Genomic DNA, 21,697 nt, shown 5'->3' on the forward strand with positions numbered 1-21,697 from the left:
GAGGAGAGGAGAGGAGAGGAGAGGAGAGGAGAGGAGAGGAGAGGAGAGAGGGGAGAGAGGAGAGGCAGGCAGGCAGGCTGGCTAAGGTGATTATGTCTGGAAATCACTTAAAAATGTAAGCACTTTAATATTGAAGAACGGCATTTTGATAGTTTTTCAGAGTAACTAATTTAAGTTTCTTTGGTGTGCCCATTACACGGGTATTGAAGGGCAAAGAGCCAAGAAAATCCACTTCCTTAGGTTGGTAAAGAAAATTCCTACTTTAGGTAAAAGTATTAAAGCAGTTTATTCCCTACTCTTAGGACACGCACATATATGATTTATAAGATAATTTAGTCCATTTTCAGGTCAGTAATCCAAGAGCTGTGGAGCAAATGTGAGAGAATTTTAAGCAAGAGGAGGGGAAGGAAAAATATGAGCTTTAAAAAAGCAGTATTCCACGTTTCTGCGTGGGAGGAGATTGTGGCGTGAGAACTGTGTCCTGGGAGAGCAGGCCAGAAGGCGCGGCTGAGGCTGAGAGATGATACTTGTCTGGGATTGGCATAAGGGGAACCCAGAGCCAGTACACTGACGGTAGGGTAGACATGGGAGTGGCCATTGCTCTACAGGCCCTGCTGCTCAGCCCCGCCTCACGGGTAGGTGGAAGTCAGAAGAAGGCTCTTCCAAGTGCAGCCTCCTGTTTTCTTCAGTGCAGTTAATAAAACATTCTGTTAGTGCAGACGTGGGGGCAGTCAGGCTTGAGACGCTCAGGACCATCTGCTCTAAACGATAACCAAGGAGCGGATAATTAGCTTCTGCGATTTACCTTGTTTCCCCAACAGCTCCATCAGTGTGCTGAATATAACTCCTGAAGAAAGTAAACCCAGTGAGGTGGCAAGAGGAAGCACGGATCAGAAGTGGAGCGTGCAGTCGAGGCCCAGCTCGCGGGAGGGGTGCTACAGCGGATGTTCCTCGGCCTTCACGAGCGCTCACGAGGAACGAGATGACTTACCTTAGATGCGCGGGCTGCAGTGCTGTTCCCAGATATGCGCTAGAGGAGTTGACACAGGGTGTAGCATAAAGTCAGTCGTCTAACTTAAGAGGCTCAGAGTTGATTGTTTGGACTTCGCTGTCTTCCCCCAAAGAGCTGAAATGCTAAGCTACTTAAAAGGATGCAAAGCTTTGGTTGTGTGTTAGTAACAGAAGCCCCTGGCTCTGTGACTGCAGGAATGAATGGCGTTCGTTCGGTTGGAAACACAAGCGCTGGAATGATTGCCTCTCCAGGTACCGAGAAGAGCACTTTTAGGGACTGGTTCCTGTAAACATTAAAGATTCGTCCCAAGTGTGGTTGGCATTGGAAGTGTAGCCTTTTCTTGAATGTATACTGTAGATTTTTAACAAAGCAGGTTCTATATTTATTATGTTTAGTGTGATTTTGGGATTACCTCTTTCATATGTTTTGTGTCTGTACATAAATATACATGACTATGTTAAGAGGCTTTAAGGTTTAAAAACGTCACACCATGCTTGAGTATAGCATTTCATGCCAATTAAAATGTTTTCAGTGGCATGGTGTTTACAGATGTTAGGACCACTGCCACATGACAGTTAAGATTTTATTTTTAAGCCATCTGGGCAATAAAAAATCAAAGCCCCTTCATAAGCTGAGTTCAGATAACTAGAACTACTAACGTTACATTTTTGAGATTTTTAAAGCATTGTATTTTATTTTATATATGTGAATGTTATAATTTCTAAGAGGAATATTGATTATGGAGTAATGGGGGAAAGACAAATGTATCTTTGAATAATAATATAAGAGCATTGGATTGAGATATTTGGATGATAAAGGATATTTAAGATAGCTGGATGCTGATATTTTCCTTACCAAATGGGTGCCAGTACAGTCATGTCTGTACCAGCCAGGGCTTTATATCATTGCCAATAATTTTGTAATTAAAAAATTTTCAACTAGATACCACTACTAAAGAAATAAGACAATGTGAAGCATTGACTTTTATAACTGAGACATGGCACTCTGGACACTGTGTCGTCTCATTTTCAGAACAATCTTAGGATCTTTCTGTTTCTGCTGCATGTTTCCTCGTAAGAAGTATGGCACTATGATAGTAATGACAGTAACATAAATGTAGACGTAGGCCCAGGCTTCTCCTGGATGGGTTTTCATCCAGCAGCTTTTAAGTGCCTCACCCTGCTTGTCTCTGCACACAGACACTGCTGACACAAGCCCTGGCTTGATGACGCAGGTAGTCCATCTGCCTTTCTCTTTCCTTGTCCCTGCTGTGACTGTTGCATTAAATTCATCATGCTACCAAAAGCGAAGCCTTGTGTTGTCCATTCACTGCGTGACTGCGGGTTCCACAGCTGCCGCCATCTGGCTGGGTCTGTAAGACATCCCGACCTGATGAGGCACTGCAGCGGAGCAGGTGGCCTTTCCACAGCAACCATGTTCAGAGTTTCAGGAGCTCGCTCTTAAGTGTGAGCTTCCTGGTACACGATCACTTTTTTATTCCTTAAAGTTTGACATTGCAGAGCTCCTATAGTCCAGAAGAGGAAACCCGGCTAGGGTGGAGTAATTAGCTTCTGGTGAAGAAACCCAAGCCGTTTTGAAGTAGTTACTGTCTGTTTCTATATCATGTCCCCACAGGGGTCTGTCTGTCTTATCACACACTTTGCCAGATACAAATATTGTTGTTCGTTAAAACCGTGCCTTATTCCATACGGAGGGTTTTCTGGGAAGGAACTCCTGCTTTTCTGCTGTGTTTGCATTTCAGTGTGGGCTGAATTCTCATACTGCAAAGAAATTCCTGGGAAGGGTCAAAGGAAACTGTAGAAGCAAGCCAGATCCCTTAGGGATGTGCACAGCTCTGCCAGAGGCTGTCCATTTTCCTAGCTCTCTTGTTTTGCTGCCCATTGCAATTATAAATTCTGTGATTCCTATCCTCGCTAGGCAGGATTGTCCAGAGGCGTGCAGTCACCTGATGTTTGTGGGAAACAGAGTCTATGGGGCATGATGAGGTGCCTAAAATGCAGTTTGAACCACCCCTGTGGGTTAACAGACCCCTCCTGTGATTGCCCTGCTGTGAGAATTCTTCCAAGTCCACACACCCGTGTAGGAGGGAGGCGTTCTTGAGTTGAGTCCTGGAACTTCAGTAAATACACTTTGCCCTGTGTGTGTGTGTGTGTGTGTGTGTGTGTGTGTGTGTGTGTGTGCTCTTCCATTCAGTAACCATGGACAAAGGACCTGCTGCTCTCTCAGGGTTTGTCAGGAGGAGCAGACGATGGGCCTACTCCCCCATCACTGGGGATCCCTGGGCTGAAGGCCACAGAAAAACCTCGGTTATCGTAAGCCAGTGGTGCGCCAGTCACACATCTGAGCTGTTCCGGGTCCGCTTGCCCATTTCACGGGGTCTCCTGTGGGGTGTACTCTGCACACTTAATGTTTTTGCAGGGTTTGTTTTTCACGAATGCTGATGTGCAGAGCAGATACGATTTTTCTCTCCCGCAGGAGACATGCATGAAGTGAAGGTGTGAGCGTGCAGGTGAGGTCAGGGTGAGGTCAGGTGAGGCCAGGGAACAGATGATTTCAACCTTTTTTTTCTAAATTGAGTGGTGACTTCTTTTTCCTCCTGGGGACTGAATGTAAATTAAAATGGAATGGACTATTAAATGATTTGGTCTAAAACCACCAGTTGACAGTTGAAGTTTTCTTTTTGTGAGCCCTTGGGAATACTGAATTTCAAGGGCTCAGGAGTGCTGTGCTGCCGGTGGCACAGGCAGACTCCCGCCCTTTACAAAGGTCTGTTGGGACGTTGTCAATATTGATGGATATCATTGAGCAGCACATTTCTTCGTTACAAGGGACGGTGACACTGATAAAGCTCTGACTTCTGGGATGCTGGATCCTGGTCTCTATGTGTCCGTGCTTGACTTTTGGCAGACTTTAAGGTAGATCACACTACACATAATAAGAGTTAGAGTAATATAAAAGGCTGCAAGTTTTGTGTGTGTATAGCTCAGGCCGCCCCCTTGTCATCTCAGTCAAGGAGGTGAGGACATGTCTCAGCATTGTCAAATGCGAAAGCAGACTGGATGGTTGCAGGATCATCTTCAGGTCCAGATCTGAAAGGCAGGCTTGACAGTCTGCTGTGGAGGGCTGCTGACGTGGGTGTTTCATCCGCTTACTGCAAGAGCACCGGTCTGCAGTGAGTTCACTTGTCATCCTGGAAGCTGCCAACATTCTTTATCTTTGGGAGAAACATTTATTTTAAAACCTTTTTCATAATAGCTTTTAAATGTTTAAATGGAATTTTACCCATTTACTTATCAAAATACAGTGTAAAGGATTCATTTTATTTTGGCTCTTTTATAATAGACCTCTGAAGGATTATTAACACTCTTCTTTTAAAATTCAATAACAAGTTCATGTTGAATGGTAGGTAACTCAAGGTTGCTGAACTCTTAATGAAACCTGACCGCTGGGGCCTTCCACTTGGTCCCAGGATCTCCCATTTGCTGTGCATTGCCGCAGCTCGTATGGGTAGACTTTTTTTTTTTTTAATTCTGGCTTAGCTGGACTCAGTCAGCGCGCATGTCTGGTGGTCACGTGGTGCAGAGGGCCAGTGAGGTGTACTTCTCAGCCTGTGTGGAGCAGGGTGCTTTGTGAAACAGTGACAGTATGTAAGTATTTTCCTTTTCTCTTGAGAAGTCTTTTTTTTTGTGTGTATGAAAAGTAAAAGATCCACTTTTTGGTAATTTTATTCTTAAGCAAAAAAAAGTCTCTGCTATTTGATGTCAGAAATTAGACTCTCTAAACAAAGTTTCCTTGGAAATGCCTCAAAGAAAGAGAAATCCAGCATGTGGCCACACGGTGCATTGGCACACCGTTGTAAACAGAGAGTGGTTTACCGGAATGTGAAAGACCATCGTGGACCTTGTCTTTGTACAGCCCTTGCTCATCTTTGTCAAGAGGAAAGCTCTGGAAGCAGGACACAGTTCATAAGTGCTCCCAAGTTAAACTTTGTTCCTGTAAAGCGCAGAAAGACTGGCAAATCTGAGGTGAACTCTGGACTTGGCAGACAGGACCAGAGAGCCACAAATGTACCCATCCCAAACACAGTGGCTTGCTTCTGTGTGACATCCTGCAATGACATTCCTATTGACTCAAGGATCTCTCTCTCTCTCTAGGCTTGGCTTTGCAGACTTCATGTCACTTCATAACATTCTGCTAGGGTGGCTCTGTCCAAAGGCTACAGATTGCCCCAGAGTCCCAGAAAAGTTGTGATGATGACAGTGTGTCTGTGGCTGGGCTGGGCCCACAGGCCTCGGCTGTGGCTGAGGGTTACCCTGTGTGGGGTGCACTCCCTCTCCAAGCAGCCCCATTTTGAATTTTCATTAAGTCCCATCTCCCTTTCGCAGAGCTAGTTCCTTTGAGTCCTGCCTCAGATACCGTAGCTCCTGCGACAGAAGCAAGTTGTAACATATGCTAACATACAGTTCTTGGCACTTGTTTATATGTGCAGTGGAAACCAACACACAGAAATTTGTATCAATTCAAATGAAATATACAGGAATAATTGAAGCATAATGCAAATCTAGTCTTTGTGTCTGCCTCGTGATTATTTCACCCTGTGAACTGAAGGTCCCCAGCTGAGACACCCTGCAGGAAACCATTTCAGATTTTCCCATCGCTCCATTTTACAAAGCACACTAAGCCACACACAGCCCATCTCATAGTGCCATTTGCCCTCAGAGCTTATGCAGCTGTCTAGCATGTCGCCATTTTCAAGTTTTTAACCCACTCATCAGCGTTCAGTCTTGCTCAAGGTAAAGTGAGACGATTACAGTGGACTTGTATTCTTAAACCACTTAGTGGGCATGACGTAGCCATTCAAATTCCTTTACTATTTTGTGGGCAGGGTGCATGTGGCATGCATAGAGGCCAAAAGAGGGTGTTGGACTCCCTGGACCTGGAGTTCCAGGAGGCTGTGAGCTATCTATTATATGGCTGGTAAAGGAACTCAGTCCTCTGTGAGAGCCGCAAGTTCCTTTAACCACTGAGCTGCCTCTCCTGCCCCGCTTGTGGCTCCACTGTAATTACCAAAGTTCCTGTTGTCCTAGCACAGAAGCAGTCCCAGAGTGTCCGAGAGAACAAGAACATTGTGTTAGTGCAGCACTAGGTATGGCTGCAGATGCAATCCCATGCACCTTTGCTCTGTCTCCATCCAGGCGGGGGGGTTGGGGGGGTGGGGGAGTGGGTGTAGTCACCTCCCTACTGTGTTCCTCTGGAAGGGCCATGGTCAGCAGAGCTGGCTTCACTAAAAGAAACTCAGGTTTGAGTCTGTGTGTAACTGACAGAAACCTGATTAGAAGTCATATTCAGAAAAGCTGACTTTCACAGCTCACGTAACAGTTCATTATAAAAGCAGCAGTGTACTAAACAAAGCAAGATGGCAGTACAGAGCCTAGGGATAAGACGACGATCTGCAGAAGTGACCACAGCAGACTGTAGCTCTCTAGACCAGCAGGAACCTGGTCCTGGGAACCCGTTGTGTGACAGAATTTTCTGGACAGATATAATATGTTTCCTTACCTCACCTAGGGATCCCATAACAGAGGAAAGTATGGACACCACCCAAGTTCAGCTTGGTGAGCCAGTGAATTGTTGAGGTTGCTTACGTGAATGTGATGAGGAGTTATTTATAGGAACAAAAATGACTCACACAGCTGCATCACCAAATCCCACCAGTCTTAGGGTTTCTATTCCTGCACAAACATCATGACCAAGAAGCAAGTTGGGGAGGAAAGGGTTTATTCAGCTTACACTTCCTTCCACATTGCTGTTCACCACCAAAGGAAGTCAGGACTGGTCAGGAAGCAGGAGCTGATGCACAGGCCATGGAGGGGCGCTGCTTACTGGTTTGTCCCCTGGATGAGTCTAGGGCATGTCAAGTTGACAGGTTGGCCATCACAGTAAGCTGTGTGAAATAACTGGCTCAATTTAACATCCGAGAAGACAAGGGACGACCATTGGCTCATTTTGGTGGGACTTGTTCTGGGAACCTCATTTCCTTCTCTTTCCAAGACCGGGTAGCTAATGTCATCAGCCTTGGCGGGACGGATGCATGCGACTCTCCAGAAATAAGTGCATATGCTTGAGTATCAACGGTCTTCCTTCCAGCTACAAGTGGGCCAAGTGCCGCCTCTATGGTTACAGAGCTAACGAAGACAGAATTCATGTGGGAAGTAACACATACTGGAAGAAATGTACTGAGAAGCATGGAGTTATTGTGATGGGCTGGATCAGTACATCCCTTAGTGTTGCTAGCAAGACGTAATAGCTTTCACTAAAGTTAAGTTGGTCTGAACCTTGACTTACAAGGACCTATATTTCTGGCAGTGGGATTAGGTGGAGCACAATAGAGCCCAGCAGTTCTTTGAGTCACTATTATACTGTTTTGTTCATATTTTTAGAATACGGTTCTTGATAAAGTTACCGTCACCATGGAAAAAATTACTATATATGCTCTACCATGGTCATTATTATTGGTAACATCACCATCATAGTTTATATGAAAATTAAGGCAAATTTCTATTATTTTAATTAGAATTCTGAAAGAATTCCTTCCATTCTATATCCTGAATGATGTGGAAGAAAACTGGCATTACAAACTATCTGGTAAATAGAAACTGTTACATGTTAAACCGACTGCCCTTAAATTCATGTTGAATTCCTAACCCCTAATGACTCAGCAATGAGGATCCCTCTCTATTAAAATGAAATCAACACGGCTTCTATTGCAATGGCTGGTGTCTATAGAAGCAAGGGAAGATGTGAACATGGACATATGAAGAAAAAAGGTCGTGTGAACATGAAGATGACTTTTCACAAGGCTAGAACAGATTTCTCCTGTAGCCTTTAGAAAGACACCCACCCCACCCCCCACCCCCTACCCCCGATAATCTTGCTCTTGGACATCTAGAATCATGGAGCAATAAATATCTTGTTATTGCTTCATTCATCTCCTTTAGGGTACTTAGTTATTGCAACTTTAGTATGCTAATGCAGACAAGATTGTGGCCATCTCCAAGTGTGGGGGCTGTGGTAAAAAGTGCTAGAGATGAGCCATAAACAGAAGGCTTCTGTCCGCTCTTCAGCCTTGGCATGCTGACCTGGTCATCAGGATGGGCTCTGTCTTGATTGGTTTCCATCATGAGGCAGGTGGAAAACAGATTCCTTTTCATGCCAATGAAAGACACGGGCAAATACTATGTTTGCAGATTTGTCAGCCTGTTCTCTAAGCCTCTCAACTTGAAGTCCATGAAAGGCACAGCATCTCCAAATCTTTGCATCCAGGATGGACTGACTCAATAAGAAGCAGTTTTATAGGATGAATCTGTGAAGCAGGTTATGTTTGTAACATTAGTAAACGGCGAGAATGAGAGTGGGTTTTACATTAACTACCAAACCAATGTAGACAGAGGCTTTACTCATAGTGAATTTATTATAATCCCACATGGGTAGGACAGGCACAAAGGCGCATCTACTTCTGCAAGTAAGTTATGCAGTATGCTGCATAGACCTGCTCATGCTGGAATGTCTGTAAGTGCCACACACCCTGTCCTTAGAGTCACGATGACCTTAGAGTGGATGATGAGTCAGGATCTAGGGATGCGAGTTAATTTGTTTAGCTAGAGAGGAAAGATTTAGGAATCAGAGGAGGCAGAAATGTTAGCTGTCTGTTTTCAAATGTGTGAAGAGTACCTTACTCTTACAGAGAGACCACAGTTTCCAGAAAGTTCCCCAGGTCAAAGGCCAGGAATGAGAAGATAATTTCCAGCCCAAGGTTAAGAAACTATCTGCAATTATTAGTCTTTAGAATGCTGGGTTGGTTAGTAAACATTCTGAAAGAGCCACGCAAGAGCTGAAACCTATTTCCTTTTTGTTTTTGTTTTTTTGTAAGACAGGATCTCACCATGTAGCCCTGGCTGGCCTGGAACTATGTGGACCAGGTTGGCCTTGACCTCAGCAGCAATCTGCTTGCCTCTGCTTCCTGAATGCTGGTACTGAGGACATGTGCCACAATTCCTGGCTTTGAAACCTACTCCTTATGGAAGGGAAAGATGGGTGTGAGGTAGGCTGGAGGACCTACTCTTCAATACCAGGTAAGGATGGCCATGTGATTCTAGAAGGGGATGATGCCCTGTGCTGCAGGCTTTGTGTGAGTCTTAAACTGTCACCCTAATGCTGACAGTTTCCTCTATGTCAGGAAAATAGACTTGCCTAACACATTGAGATTGCCATTAAGAATGGAGGTGCTGTGGCCCTGGGATGCTGTGCAGTTTTACAGGAGCCGACAGATTACTTGCTCAAAGGCCAGATAAGGACAGGCTCTGGGGCAGCTTGAAGACTCCCCCGCCTTGATGGAGAGTGGAGACGACTTGACATCCGTGTTAAGGTTGCTGACGTGGAGCTACATTGTCCAGGGTGAAATCTTAGCTCCACGCCTTACCGACATCAAGCTACAGTCAACCACTGAGGCACACATCAGGTTTTAGGTGGAAAAACCCTGAAGAACAAGAGTACCTATTAAGGCAAGGTCAGGCCAAGCCCCTGCTTCACACTGAGCATCATCAGATCCTTGGAACATCTGCCTGTGGGTCAGCTTCGCTGCCTGTAAGACAAGGCTGAAAAGCACACCTGCTTTACACGGTTCCTACTCTGATTGGACGGTGAGGGTTCAGTCCAGATCAGAGCCTGAGAGGAAAAGTAGCCGAGCAAAAGTCCTTCACCACCACGTTCATCCAGCCTTTAAGGAGGGGCCCTGATAGTGCTACCCGTCAGCCTGATGTTGGGCACGCCTATCTAGGATCAACTTAATTGTGGTGGGGAGACTCTGTCTGCCACTCTGGGCTGCACCATTTTCTGAGGTAGTTTCAAGACTGCATTATGAAGAGGAAGGCCAGCTCAACACTTGCATGCATGCGTGCATCCTGTTTTCTGACTGTGACGGCTGCTTCAAGACCCTGTTGCCGTGACCTCTTTGCCATGGTAGACTGTACCTTGAACTGTGAGCCAGGAAAAAAAAAAGGCTATCTTAGTTACTTTTTAATCACAGCCACAGGAAGAGAAATGAAGACAAGAAAGCAAACCTGGTTTCCAGCCTTTCCAGTCTGCCAGGATTAGAAATATATTAATTTGTTCCCGAGTATCCTTTGCTTTCTGCTCTTCTGAGAGAGCTCGGAGAGATCCTTGCTTTGATAACATTTCGGTTCTGGGAAAAGAATTTTCATCATTTAAATTTTTATTGGTGTTTAGGGAGTGTACTATAAATTTAAACTCATATGCTATAATTGGTGTTTTAATTGTCATTATGAGTTTAATGACATTCAATTTCCTTTATAGCCATAAAGAGAATTTTTATTCCTGATGATACTTAAACAGAAGAATCCACAAAGAAATGCAAAAATCTTCAAAGTGTGTTCTCCTTCCAGCTTTCACTACACGGGCTGAGCAGAGCAATCCAGGTCACACCCACAGGACCTGATGACGCTGTCAGAGTTCCCTTCCCTATTCTCATAGCAAAAGGAAAGGCTTTTCTTGAGGTCATAGCTCTCATGCAAAATCACGGCACAGAGTTTATCTTTAAAGGAAAGGCTTTTCTTGAGGTCATAGCTCTCATGCAAAATCACCGCACAGAGTTTATCTTTAAATTCTCTATTTATGCTGGAAAATCACAATACATACTTAACCAAACATCTTGTAATTTGACAATAATATCACCCGTCTATTTTACATTTTAAAAGATACCCTGTGTGAAGACTTGGAAAAGAATGCCTAGAAGGGTCTCAAACCGATTGAAGTTTAAAAAAAGAAAACAGGAGCTCTTGGAGTTTTACAGTGAACGTACTATTTACTACAAGCCAAGCACTGTGCTGAGCTATAGGCAGGCGTGGGGTGCGGGGAGCAACGCTAAGCAAGAGATTCAAAAACAATTGTAAGATGAATGAGCAGAAAACGTTCAGACCACACGGTCATGAAATGGTGTAGAGCCAAAGAGTGATGGAGAGAATAAAAGTGGTAGAGTTACCTGCGAGTCTCCTGGGTCAAGACTGTTTACCTAGCCCTTCCTAGCACTGGAGTGTAGGGAAGACCCCCGTTACATCTTACATTTACTCATAGGTAGTGCCCCCAGCAGCCGGGGTGGGATCCCAGTCAATTGGCTGCAAGCCCAACTTCTCCACAAAGTCCCGCATCAGGCCCCGCCTTCTAGGGCCCACCTACCTAGCGGCAGGCCCGGTCGCTCTCAGTTTAGCATCAGGCCCCGCCCCTCAGCAGAGACCCCGCCCCGCCTGCCCATCGGACATCAGGGCCCGCCCTTCAAGAGGCGTCATTCCCGCAGCCTCCACCCCAGGCATGGCGCTGTGTGACCTCCCGCAATTGACTCTGCTGCTGCTGCCGCTGTTGGCACGGCTCTCGGCCGGGGACTGCCCGTGCTCCGAGGCTGCTCTCTGCCAACCGATCCGCCACCGTCCCGACTTCGAGGTCAGCACTCCTTTGCCCGTCGTTCTGATACTCAAGGCTGTAGAAGTTGTGCGCTCACTGAGCAGCCTTAACCACCAGAGTCTTCCTCTTTTTAGATTTCCTTCAGAGGTTGGGCAACTTCCCAGGCCGCAGACTGTGAGCTCCTGCTTGAGCATTATAATGCTCCTGCCTCATCAGATTCCCGAGGCCAGCTCCTCCCGCTAACCGCTCAGCCACCTGCGGGGAGGGTAGGAGAACCGGTTCTTGGTTTCCAAGGCAATGCACATTTAGTAGGAAAGTGTCCACCTCCAAAAGTACATCCGAAAGCAGGATGTTCTGCTAACCTTTGTACTTGGTACGGATTAGTTCTTTCGTTTATGGACAGTCACCCACCCAGGAAAGCGGCAAAACCAGCTATTTGAGTCAATTTTTCTTTAACCCAGCAGAACGGCTTATAAAGCTTACGGACTTAACACGAAGCGGTGGTTAAACCGTGTGACTGAAGTTGATGACAGTGGCTGGACCTGGGGGTCAGCGATGTCAGAGGGTCCAGTCTCAAAAAAATTGTACAGAGAAGGAACAGTTCATGGGTCTTAAACTTATATTTGGTTTCGAGACATAGATATTTAAATGCTTGTGTTTGCATACATTATTTAGGAAAAAATAGTGACAGTATTTTTGTTGACTGCCTACTGCAACTGAACATTCTTTAACAAGAAAAAATTAGGTGCATTAACGTTTCTTTGAGCAATGGTCCTTAGTAGCACTCAGATCATTAAGATCAGAAATTAAAATTTGGGAGTGAAAGAATTAGCTGTTTGGCAATGGATAGCTGTTACTTTTAGTTTATGGTCCGGTGGATCTTTCCTACTGTGGTGGTTTGAATGGGAATGGCCCTCATGGAGTCATGTGTTTACATGCTTGTCCCATAGGAAGTGACACATTAACAGGTGTGGCCTTGTTGGAGGAAGTGTGCCACTGTGGGGATGGGCTTTGAGGTCTCCCAGGCTCAAACTCTGTCTAGAGTGGCTCAGTCTTTGCCCTGCTGCTTAGAACTCTGAGCTCCCTCGCCAGCACCACAGCTGCCTGGATGCTGCCATGATGATAAGGATTAAACCTCGGAACTGTAAGCCAACTCCAATGAGATGTTTTCCTTTATAAGTATTGCAGTCATGGTGCCAATTCACAGCCAAAGAAGCCCTAAGACACCTGCTTAGAGATTAGCTGACTGATCTGATTGGCTAACTAGGAACTCAAGGGACTTGCTCAGCTGTTTCAGCCTAAAGCTCCTCCCCTCAATTAAGTGGTTTTATAACAATCTGATTTATTGTGGCACTCAACACTTAGTGGGTGATATAGTATTTGTGAGAATTTGTCATTACATGCTAAGAAAATTATCCGCATCCATAAACTCGTAGTAAACGAGGCCTCACTAGCCTTTTGCTTCTTGAAATGAGATTATAAGAGTCTCCTTCCCCGCTGCATATATTTGTGTGGCAGAATTATGGTGGACTGACCTGTGCTTTGAGAATGAACCCATTTGTACTGGCAAGTTTTATGCCAATTTGACACAAGCTAGAGTCACCAGGGAGGAGGAATCAATTAAGAAAATGCCTCAAAAAGGGGGAGTGGGTGGGTAGGGGACTGGGGGGGTGGGTATGGGGGACTTTTGGGATAGCATTGAAAATGTAAACGAGGAAAATACCTAATTAAAAAAAAAAAGAAAGAAAGAAAATGCCTATAGGTTAACCTATAGGACATTTCCTGAATTAGTGATTGGTGGAGGAGGACCCAGCCTATAATGGGTGGTGCCTTTCCTGAACAGGCAGTCCTGGGTTCCATGGCGGTAAGGAGCCTTTTCCCCTGACCTCTGCATCAGCTCCTGCCTCCAGATTCCCACCCTGTTTGAGTTCCTGTCCTGATTTCCTTTGACGATGAACAGTGTGATATGGAAGTATAAGCTGAATCAACCCTTCCCTCCCCAAGTTGCTTTGGTCAGTGTTTCATCACAGTTAACAGTCACTAAGATACCATTCCCCACCATGGATATCTAACACCCCTCCCTTTGTGTTCTCAAGATTGGGAGTAGCTGCCATTAGATCACAGGCCCTACCTTGTTGGGGTTTGTTTTGTTTTGTTTTGAACAAGTTGAGTCTTAAATGTGAGAATTAAAACATTGAGCTATCCAGTTTTCACATTCTGTGTGTAGTAACTTTATTGAATGGTTGCTTGACAGAAAAAAACATGAACTGTGCACAGTTAATTCGGAAAGGTAAAGGCATGGTTGGTTTTGAGACATTCAATGACAGCCTTACCAATTACGGTTGTTGCTCTGCACAGCCCTTACTGGTCCATTCTCCTGTGGGCCCCTACATCTCTATTTTCAGTGCCAGTATAATGTGCCACCCCTTCTTGAAGCTCTAACGGAACTCCAGAAGAATGAACAACTCTGTGGCCCTCAGATACTGCTTGAGAGTACCACCTAGTGGGTTTTATACTGTTCCTCTCTCTCTCAGCACCTCTGCGTCGTAGCTACCTCTTCGCTTCCACAGTCTCAGAACTCTTTTCAGTTGTGGGGAACTTGAGTTGTAGGAACTTGGCCCTAGTCTGCAAATGCTCACTCGCCTGTAGGCTCTCTTCTTTTGTCATCCTCCAGAATGCAGAGGTCCCCTCCCATGAAGCCATCATGGATGGTTTCTTTCACCACCTAGAGAGCAGATTCCTTGGTCATGGAATCAAGGCCCCTACATTTCCTTCCAGGCCTTGATGCTACTGTAATTTCCTAATGGATCTTGGTATTTGTTAACCTCTGTGCCTCTCTCGCCTAGCAAAACCCCTCTCCTGCATTTTCATGAGGGTTAGCTCTCTCCATAAATGAATACCGTCGGGTAAAAGGAACATGGCCAGTGACGCTTTTGTGCTTCTAGGGTCCTCTCTGAGGGAAAGACACTGAAGGAACATTAGCTCCTTTAAAACTGGACCTGACCACTCGTCTAAGTCAGCTCCATTCAAAAGCACACACAGCAACCTACGCAGTATCCACGGCTGCATCTGAAACAGGCAGAAGCCTGAAGGTCAGCAAACTCTGTGACCTCTGGCGCTCCCACCTTCGCTGAGGTCTCACTCATGAGTTCTGGCGATATTTATCCAAACTCTTCCCCTTTTGTGCTTCCAGCGTGGGTTCCTCTTTAATCCATTCCTCATTTCAGCCCAAGGGAATTTTCTAGGATGCATTCCTTTTCCTTTTAAAAAATACTTGTGTCTGAATATTAGGTGAGGAGTATTTCAGGCAAAGAACACATAAAGATGTAGAGCTGGTGGTTCTTCTCATGTCAATTGTCACACTTGTGTGTTTATAAAAATATAATCGACGGTAAAAGTACGAAACCTTAAATGAAGCTCCGTGGCTCCAAAAGGCCACCCAGTCTGTAGAGATGTTCACTGAGTTGCAGTCTGAGTGGCTACCTTAAGATAGAAGAGTGAGGTTTCATGTGAGTCCATTACAATAAGGTGGTTTTATTAAATAAAAATGGTTTTCTTCTCTCCATTTCCCTCAGGATACTAACTTTTCAACAGGGCTGGCTTTCATGAATTACCCCAAATTCAACAGTCTGTGTTCTCTTTTATGCTTTTTCTAAATTCTAGGTTTCTGCCATACGGAACATTTATAGTCGCTGTGTTCTTTCTGTCTTCAGGCCTCACCACTAGCCAGTACTTCTTCCAGGTCCATGCAACCACCAGTTTAATATACTGGTAGCCTGATGTCTTCATATTACACTCAGTGCCCACTGCCTGACATGTGGAGGTGGTTCAAGTATCTGGATGTCAGTATGATAACCTCAATTTAAGTGCCAGTGTCTACCCCTGTTTTCCTGGCAGGTCTTTGTATTTGATGTTGGACAGAAAACCTGGAAATCTTATGACTGGTCACAGATTACAACTGTGGCAGCTTTTGGAAAATATGACCCAGAACTTATGTGCTACGCTCATTCAAAAGGAGCCAGGGTAGTGCTAAAAGGTATGTTTTAAGCAGACACACGTCTAGCCAATGCAAAAAAAAAAAAATGTGTATTGTTTACTATATATAGTCCTTTTTATGCCTCTTTTATTCAAAACCTTAGTTGTAGATACCACTAAATCTATTCCACAAACACAGTTTTAAAAAGAATACGCCTACTCCTTGTTTTTGAGCAAATGTGATTGCCTAGTTATGGCACGCTGACCTTTAGTATGGTCTACAAGCTCTGCTCCTAATTCAGGATGGTTTTAGCTCACAGGGACTATGTTGAAGATTAGTAAGCAATAGCTGTTATTTGGTACGATTTCTCCACTTGGAAAGCAGATTAGAGGCTTGATATTCCAAAATTCATGTGTTTCAAAGACATAATGATCCCTTTGGGAGTGGCTTTGGGAAGTAAACGGTTTTACCTATGAAAAGTATCCATATCCATATGTAAATATGTCTGTTCCTTCCAAAGGTGACGTCTCTCTGAAGAATATCATTGATCCTACCTTCAGAGCATCGTGGATAGCTCAGAAAGTTGAGTTAGCCAAGGCGCAGTATATGGATGGGATTAATATAGACATAGAGCAGGAAGTTACCTGTTCATCACCTGAATATGAAGCACTGACAGCTCTGGTCAAAGAAACCACAGAGTGTTTCCATCGTGAGATCCAGGGATCACAGGTCACATCAATACTCATTGGTGGTGGTGGTGGTGTTTAATCAAAATGTATGATTAAATGTATAAGGATGATTAGTGACCTCTTAGTTTTATAGCAATGGTGGAAGAGTCTCTGCACACATTTCCCAAAACCCCTTTTCTGGAGTGTTACTGTTATTTAAGGTCCTAGGTCTCTATTTATATCAAAATACAACACTGCATCTGTTCTGTCCTCTTGTCTGCAGCACTGTACACTGTGGGCAGCAAGAAGCCAGGAGGGCCTAAACTGGCCTTTACCGGTACAGAGCAGAAAACTCAGGCACTAAAGAAGAGGTTAGTGCTAGGGAACTGTCTCACTCTCTGTAGGCTCTGTAGTATTTGCGAAGCACTCAGGGCCCATGAGAGCTCAAAGCACTAAGTCTATGGAACCAGTCAGGACTATGTCCGTAGAGCCAGGAGCATAATTACAGCAGACCTCAACACAAGTAATCTTGTCAGACAATGTGTAAGTAGCAAAGGGCAATGTGCCTCCAGAGCAGGACTGTTAAATATGTATGCACATTAAAAAAATTCATGATCTTAAAAATGAATAAAAACCTATGTATACACACATATCCACATGGGAGAGTCACTCCCAGATATATACATGAGGCCCTTGGTACAACCTCTAGTGTACACACACACACACACACACACACACACAATTACTGAGAAAATTAATTATCCCTGTTTTTAAACATATGTGATGATACATGTCTTTAATCCTAGTGCTTAGTAGGTAGAGGCAGGGAGACTGGGAGTTCAAGGCTAGCCTGGGCTACATAGTGAGATGCTATCTCAAAACAGCTAAAACATTTAAGTAGACTCACACACATTGTCCTTGGTATCCACGTAAGACTGTTTCCAGTGTATAAAATCAAAATCTGTAGATGCTAATGCTAGAGTCATGTACATTAAATGGCAAAGTATTTGATATGCAAAACTACTCATGTTCTTTAAAATCTTTATATTGCTAATAATACCTAATACAATGTTATATACATAGCTATTATATTGACTGTTGAGGATATAAAGTTAAGAATAATATCCACACATAGAAAATTTTAGAAATATCCACAGTATAGAAAATTAGCAAACCTTTTTTATCTGTACTTTGTAGAATTTATAAATGCAAAAGATCACCCTTATATAAAGTATGTATAATAAATATATTTTTCGTGTCTATTGTATATACATGTGATGTTCGTCCAAGGTAGAGCACCGTAAGTTCTATAAACCAATGGTTCTGAAGCTTGCCCTAGGATCACGTGGGGTGTTATTTAAAATTTCCTGACATTAATTCACTGAATGTGGGCTAGAGCTTAGGGACCTGCAGTTTTAGCATGTACTTTGGGTGATTCTGATAGAGCTGGTTGTCACATGAGACTCACTGGTCAAATTATATGACACAAGGATGGACATATCAGTGGGAAGGAGATGTGTGGCTTTGATGGGATGACAGCAAGTGATTAGCAGTGTTGAGTGGAACTCACCACAGCATTAAAGGTCACAGCAGTAGGAGGGTCGAAAACCACTGGATTAGAGGTATTCACTTGCTCCAATACTGCACGACAGTTCCATTTTGTAATAACGGGGAACAACAAAATGGGTCCAATTTATAAACACTTTACTTCACAGCCATTTTTTGTAGAATTTTTAATACTCAGTGAAGCATAAGGAAAAACTGTGACAAAGTTTGGTAAGATAAATTGGACAAAATATAAATATTTTAACATAAAGACTCATTTTATATCTATTAGGTGTTTACTGGGTGCCTAATTAAGGAAAAAACACTTGGTGGGATTTTTAGACTGTTTCTAGACATTAAAATAAAACTTACATTTAATTGAGGTAAAAACCCGTATTTTAAGATACTCATCCTTGTTGATCACCATTCAGAATAAAGGAATATTACCTGTTTCATTTGGCTGTTTCCAGAAACTAAGATCATTTAAGCATTTTGAGTTGACAAATAAATCCTAGTTATCTGACTGTATGTATATGTATGTGTATGTATATATATGTGTATGTGTATATGTATATGTAGTATTTGGCCCACCCTACCATGTCATATAATTGTGAATCAGGGACTAACTCAGAATACCATCAGGCAGTACCAATGGGTGACCTGCGTAGCCTGCACAGTACTTTAAAGTCTTCTGTATTTGATTTCTTTTCACATGACTTCACTTTCAACATATTGCATATGCTCCAACATCATGCATTACCATTGAACTTGCTCCTTCCAGTTAGTGAGTTCCCAGCCCAGGCTTTGAGAACATTTGGAGTTGAAATCCTTCTTCTTTACAGTGCTCTGTTCCTGGTCCTTGTGTATCCAGTTATAGACACAGGCCAGTCCAATGTAGTAACAAAACATATTTATTAGAGCTCTTCTACATGTATTAAATTCTATATGCATACATTATAAGCATTTCTTTATTTTTGAGTAGAATAAGTCAATAAATGTTATGTAAATAATATGTAGTTTTTTCACAGGTAACCTTTGATGTAGCTTGGTCACCAAAGCGCATAGACAAAAGGTGCTATAATTACACTGGGATCGCAGATGCCTGTGACTTTCTTTTTGTGATGTCTTACGATGAGCAAAGTCAGATCTGGTCAGAATGTATTGCAGCCGCCAATGCTCCCTACAATCAGACATTAACTGGTAAGAATCCAAAAAATGATCACTTAATTAGTAATATTTATTCCAAAACCTCAGGCACTAAGGTGTATTTTAGTATTTCTAAATTATTTTTACACTCTTTCTATATAAAACTGTGCTTTATGAATGAAATACAAAAATTTGAGAGCTTTAGGTTTTCAAAAATATTTAATTTTACTTACATATCCTTATGGGGTAGCTTTATTATCATTGATTCTACATTATAGATAGGATGGGACTCGCATGCGTATTTTTGCTTCAGGCCATACACTTGTCATATGCCAAGATATTTCTGTTTAATATTATGAAAGTTAATGCAGAAATTCACAACTAGTTAGGAGTTTAGATAACTGTGTATGTATATGCATGTATATGTGAATGTTTATGGACGCAATCATATATATTCAACCAGAAGTGGGAATTGATGGGTATGCTGTATCACAAACACACACACACACACACACACACACACACACACACACCTCAAGAGCCATTTGTGTGGTGGATAGAAAGACTGTAAGAGCCAGAGTTGGGGAGACCCAAGCGAAAGTGTTCTGTGGTTACAACAGCACTGTGCACTCATGACTTTAGAGCGTCTGTGGCTGTGGCCTAAGACTGGCCCACGGTGTAGCCAGTCAACACTCTCAGGGGGAGTTGGAGAGCCCATTCATGCTCCTTGTGCTCTAAACTACAGCTTGCTTCTGTATAACAGCACGGGCATTTTTTATCTCCACCAGTCAGTAGGAAGCACACATCATATTTGTAATCATGGAACACTGGAGTTTCTATAAGAAATTCTGAATATCACTGCCACAAAGTTTAAGATTTATAGAACTTTTTTGAAGCTTTAGAATCCCAAATATGAAATATATGTTAGCAGTTAGAACCTAAATTTAATAGGATTTCTTGAAATTTTCATTTCTCCTGTATTTTGTGTATTTTGTTTCCAGTATCATCTACACTGGATATCATCTCTTATTTAAACAAAACAAAACAAGACAAAAAAGAAATCTTAGAAAGCAAGACATAGGACTTCCAGTCCTTAAGGGATGGTTTTTATGACATTTTAGAAAAAAACACACTTTGTATCTGAACAAATAAACCTGTTTTTACAACCTTAAGGTTTGCCATGGTTGTCCCAGATTGTGTGCACATATTAACAGATATATAAGCAGAATAATTATGTGTTTTTCTGCCCCCATGTGACTAGGATATATTGACTACATCAAGATGGGCATTAGCCCTAAGAAACTTGTAATGGGTGTTCCCTGGTATGGCTATGATTACATTTGCCTAAATCTCTCAAAGGTAAGAACAACTTATATTGGGTATATGTGATATTACTCCATTGTATACTTAGTTCTGCTCTGAATATATGAGATCTTATTGAGATTTCTGAATGCATTTTGAGGGTAAGCTTTGTTTCTTTTTCTTTTGTTGTTGTTGTTGTTGTTGTTGTTTTGTTTTGTTTTTCGAGACAGGGTTTCTCTGTGTAGCTCTGGCTGTCCTGGAACTCACTCTGTAGACCAGGCTGTCCTCGAACTCAGAAATCTTCCTTCCTCTGCCTCCCAAGTGCTGGGATTAAAGGTGTTTACCACGCCCGGTTCTTTTTAACTCTTTACTATCATGGCAGTTTCTGAATGCCATGCATTTTATTTTATTATCAATTTCATGATTATTCTGTATAATCAGGTTATTTGTAGCATATCTTTTTTAAAAAAAATATTTGTTTTATGTATATTAGTCCACTGTAGCTGTCTTCCAACACACCAGAAGAGGGTATCAGATCTCATGACAGACAGTTGTGAGCCACCATGTGGTTGCTGGGAGTGAACTCAGGACCTCTGGAAGAACAATCAATGCTCTAAACTGTTGAGCCATCTCTCCAGCCCTATAGCATATCTTTTATTTCTCCTCTAGTTCTTTTTTTTCTTTTTCTTTCCCTTTTTCTTTCTGGAGACATGTATGTATGCCCAAACCAGAGCTTTTGAAGATTGCTGCTGGCTTGTGTCCTCTAGTTCATTTTTTCTTTTTTTCTACTTATATCTTTTATTTCTAACAGTTTTATTATTTTTCTCATTTGGCTTTTAACATTTGCTCAATAATGACACGCACATGTTTGAATTCCTAGGATGACATTTGCAGCATTGCAAAGGTCCCTTTCAGGGGGGCTCCTTGTAGCGATGCTGCAGGCCATCAAGTGCCCTACAAGGTGATCATGAAGCAGGTAAATGGTTCTGTTTCTGGAAGCCAGTGGGATAAAGACCAGCAAGCTCCCTATTATAACTACAAGGTACATCTTCACAATTTTTGAACATTTATGCTGTTACATAATTTTATTATGGTGTGGTTAGGTACCAGTTTTACTGTTTGTTACTGTTTATTTGTGTAAGCCTGTCTTTGAAGCTGTGTAATCAGTAGACTTAGTTCCCCAGAGAGCAATTCAAGCTACATTACTAGTACAATGCTCTGCTTGGTCGGCTTCCTTTTGAAAGTTCTATGAAACGTGCATATCACAAAGAGGACTCCCTTAGGAGCCGGCAACTATGCTAAGGTGACTGTTTTGAAAGGCTTTGGTCAACGTAGTTTTTATGTTTGAGAATCTTCACATGAAACGCAGAGTAGTAGATAAGTCATGATATATTTCTATATTAAAAATACCATCATCTATCAAGTTTATTCTAAAAGTAAAACAAATGATAAGGAATGTTAAAATTTAGAGACAGAAAAATATTACACAAGGAAACATAGCCGGGCGGTGGTGGCCCACGCCTTTAATCCCAGCACTGGGAGGCAGAGGCAGGC

At 42.9% G+C, this 21,697-nt stretch overlaps 3 protein-coding genes and 1 long non-coding RNA gene across 10 annotated transcripts in view; 2 read left to right on the top strand and 2 right to left on the bottom strand.

Moving 5' to 3' along the window:
* Positions 1-3,688, top strand: part of Ssx2ip (SSX family member 2 interacting protein) — a 37,448-nt gene extending 33,760 nt beyond the window's left edge. For 3 of the 4 annotated variants that reach the window (XM_021158599.2, XM_021158601.2, XM_021158602.2), the window contains exon 14: positions 822-3,688. In XM_021158599.2, coding sequence (XP_021014258.1) covers positions 822-996 — 175 coding nt within the window. In that variant the 3' untranslated portion in view covers positions 997-3,688. The remainder of the gene's footprint in view (positions 1-821) is intronic. The other variant, XM_021158598.1, reaches the window with a different exon arrangement.
* Positions 3,689-9,041: 5,353 nt separating this feature from the next.
* Positions 9,042-11,294, bottom strand: LOC115030623. Its single transcript, XR_003836215.1, has 3 exons — positions 11,091-11,294; positions 10,153-10,274; positions 9,042-10,068 (listed from the first exon to the last, which is right to left on the bottom strand). It is a non-coding gene; the product is annotated as an uncharacterized LOC115030623 (long non-coding RNA).
* A 71-nt stretch (positions 11,295-11,365) lies between these two features.
* Positions 11,366-21,697, top strand: part of Ctbs (chitobiase) — a 15,785-nt gene continuing 5,453 nt past the window's right edge. The window contains exons 1-6 of one of the 2 annotated variants that reach the window (XM_029474789.1): positions 11,366-11,545; positions 15,404-15,542; positions 16,003-16,064; positions 18,724-18,895; positions 20,103-20,200; positions 21,024-21,185. In XM_029474789.1, coding sequence (XP_029330649.1) covers positions 11,417-11,545; positions 15,404-15,542; positions 16,003-16,064; positions 18,724-18,895; positions 20,103-20,200; positions 21,024-21,185 — 762 coding nt within the window. In that variant the 5' untranslated portion in view covers positions 11,366-11,416. Of the gene's footprint in view, positions 11,546-15,403; positions 15,543-16,002; positions 16,212-18,723; positions 18,896-20,102; positions 20,201-21,023; positions 21,186-21,697 lie in introns of both variants that reach the window. The other variant, XM_021158637.2, reaches the window with a different exon arrangement.
* Positions 18,596-21,697, bottom strand: part of Spata1 (spermatogenesis associated 1) — a 40,120-nt gene continuing 37,018 nt past the window's right edge. For 2 of the 3 annotated variants that reach the window (XM_029474788.1, XM_021158634.2), the window contains one exon: positions 18,596-18,875. The gene's annotated coding sequence lies outside the window, so the exon portion shown is untranslated. The remainder of the gene's footprint in view (positions 18,876-21,697) is intronic. The other variant, XM_021158635.2, reaches the window with a different exon arrangement.

The sequence above is a fragment of the Mus caroli genome, chromosome 3 (assembly GCF_900094665.2).
Source record: "Mus caroli chromosome 3, CAROLI_EIJ_v1.1, whole genome shotgun sequence".
NCBI lineage: Eukaryota > Metazoa > Chordata > Mammalia > Rodentia > Muridae > Mus > Mus caroli.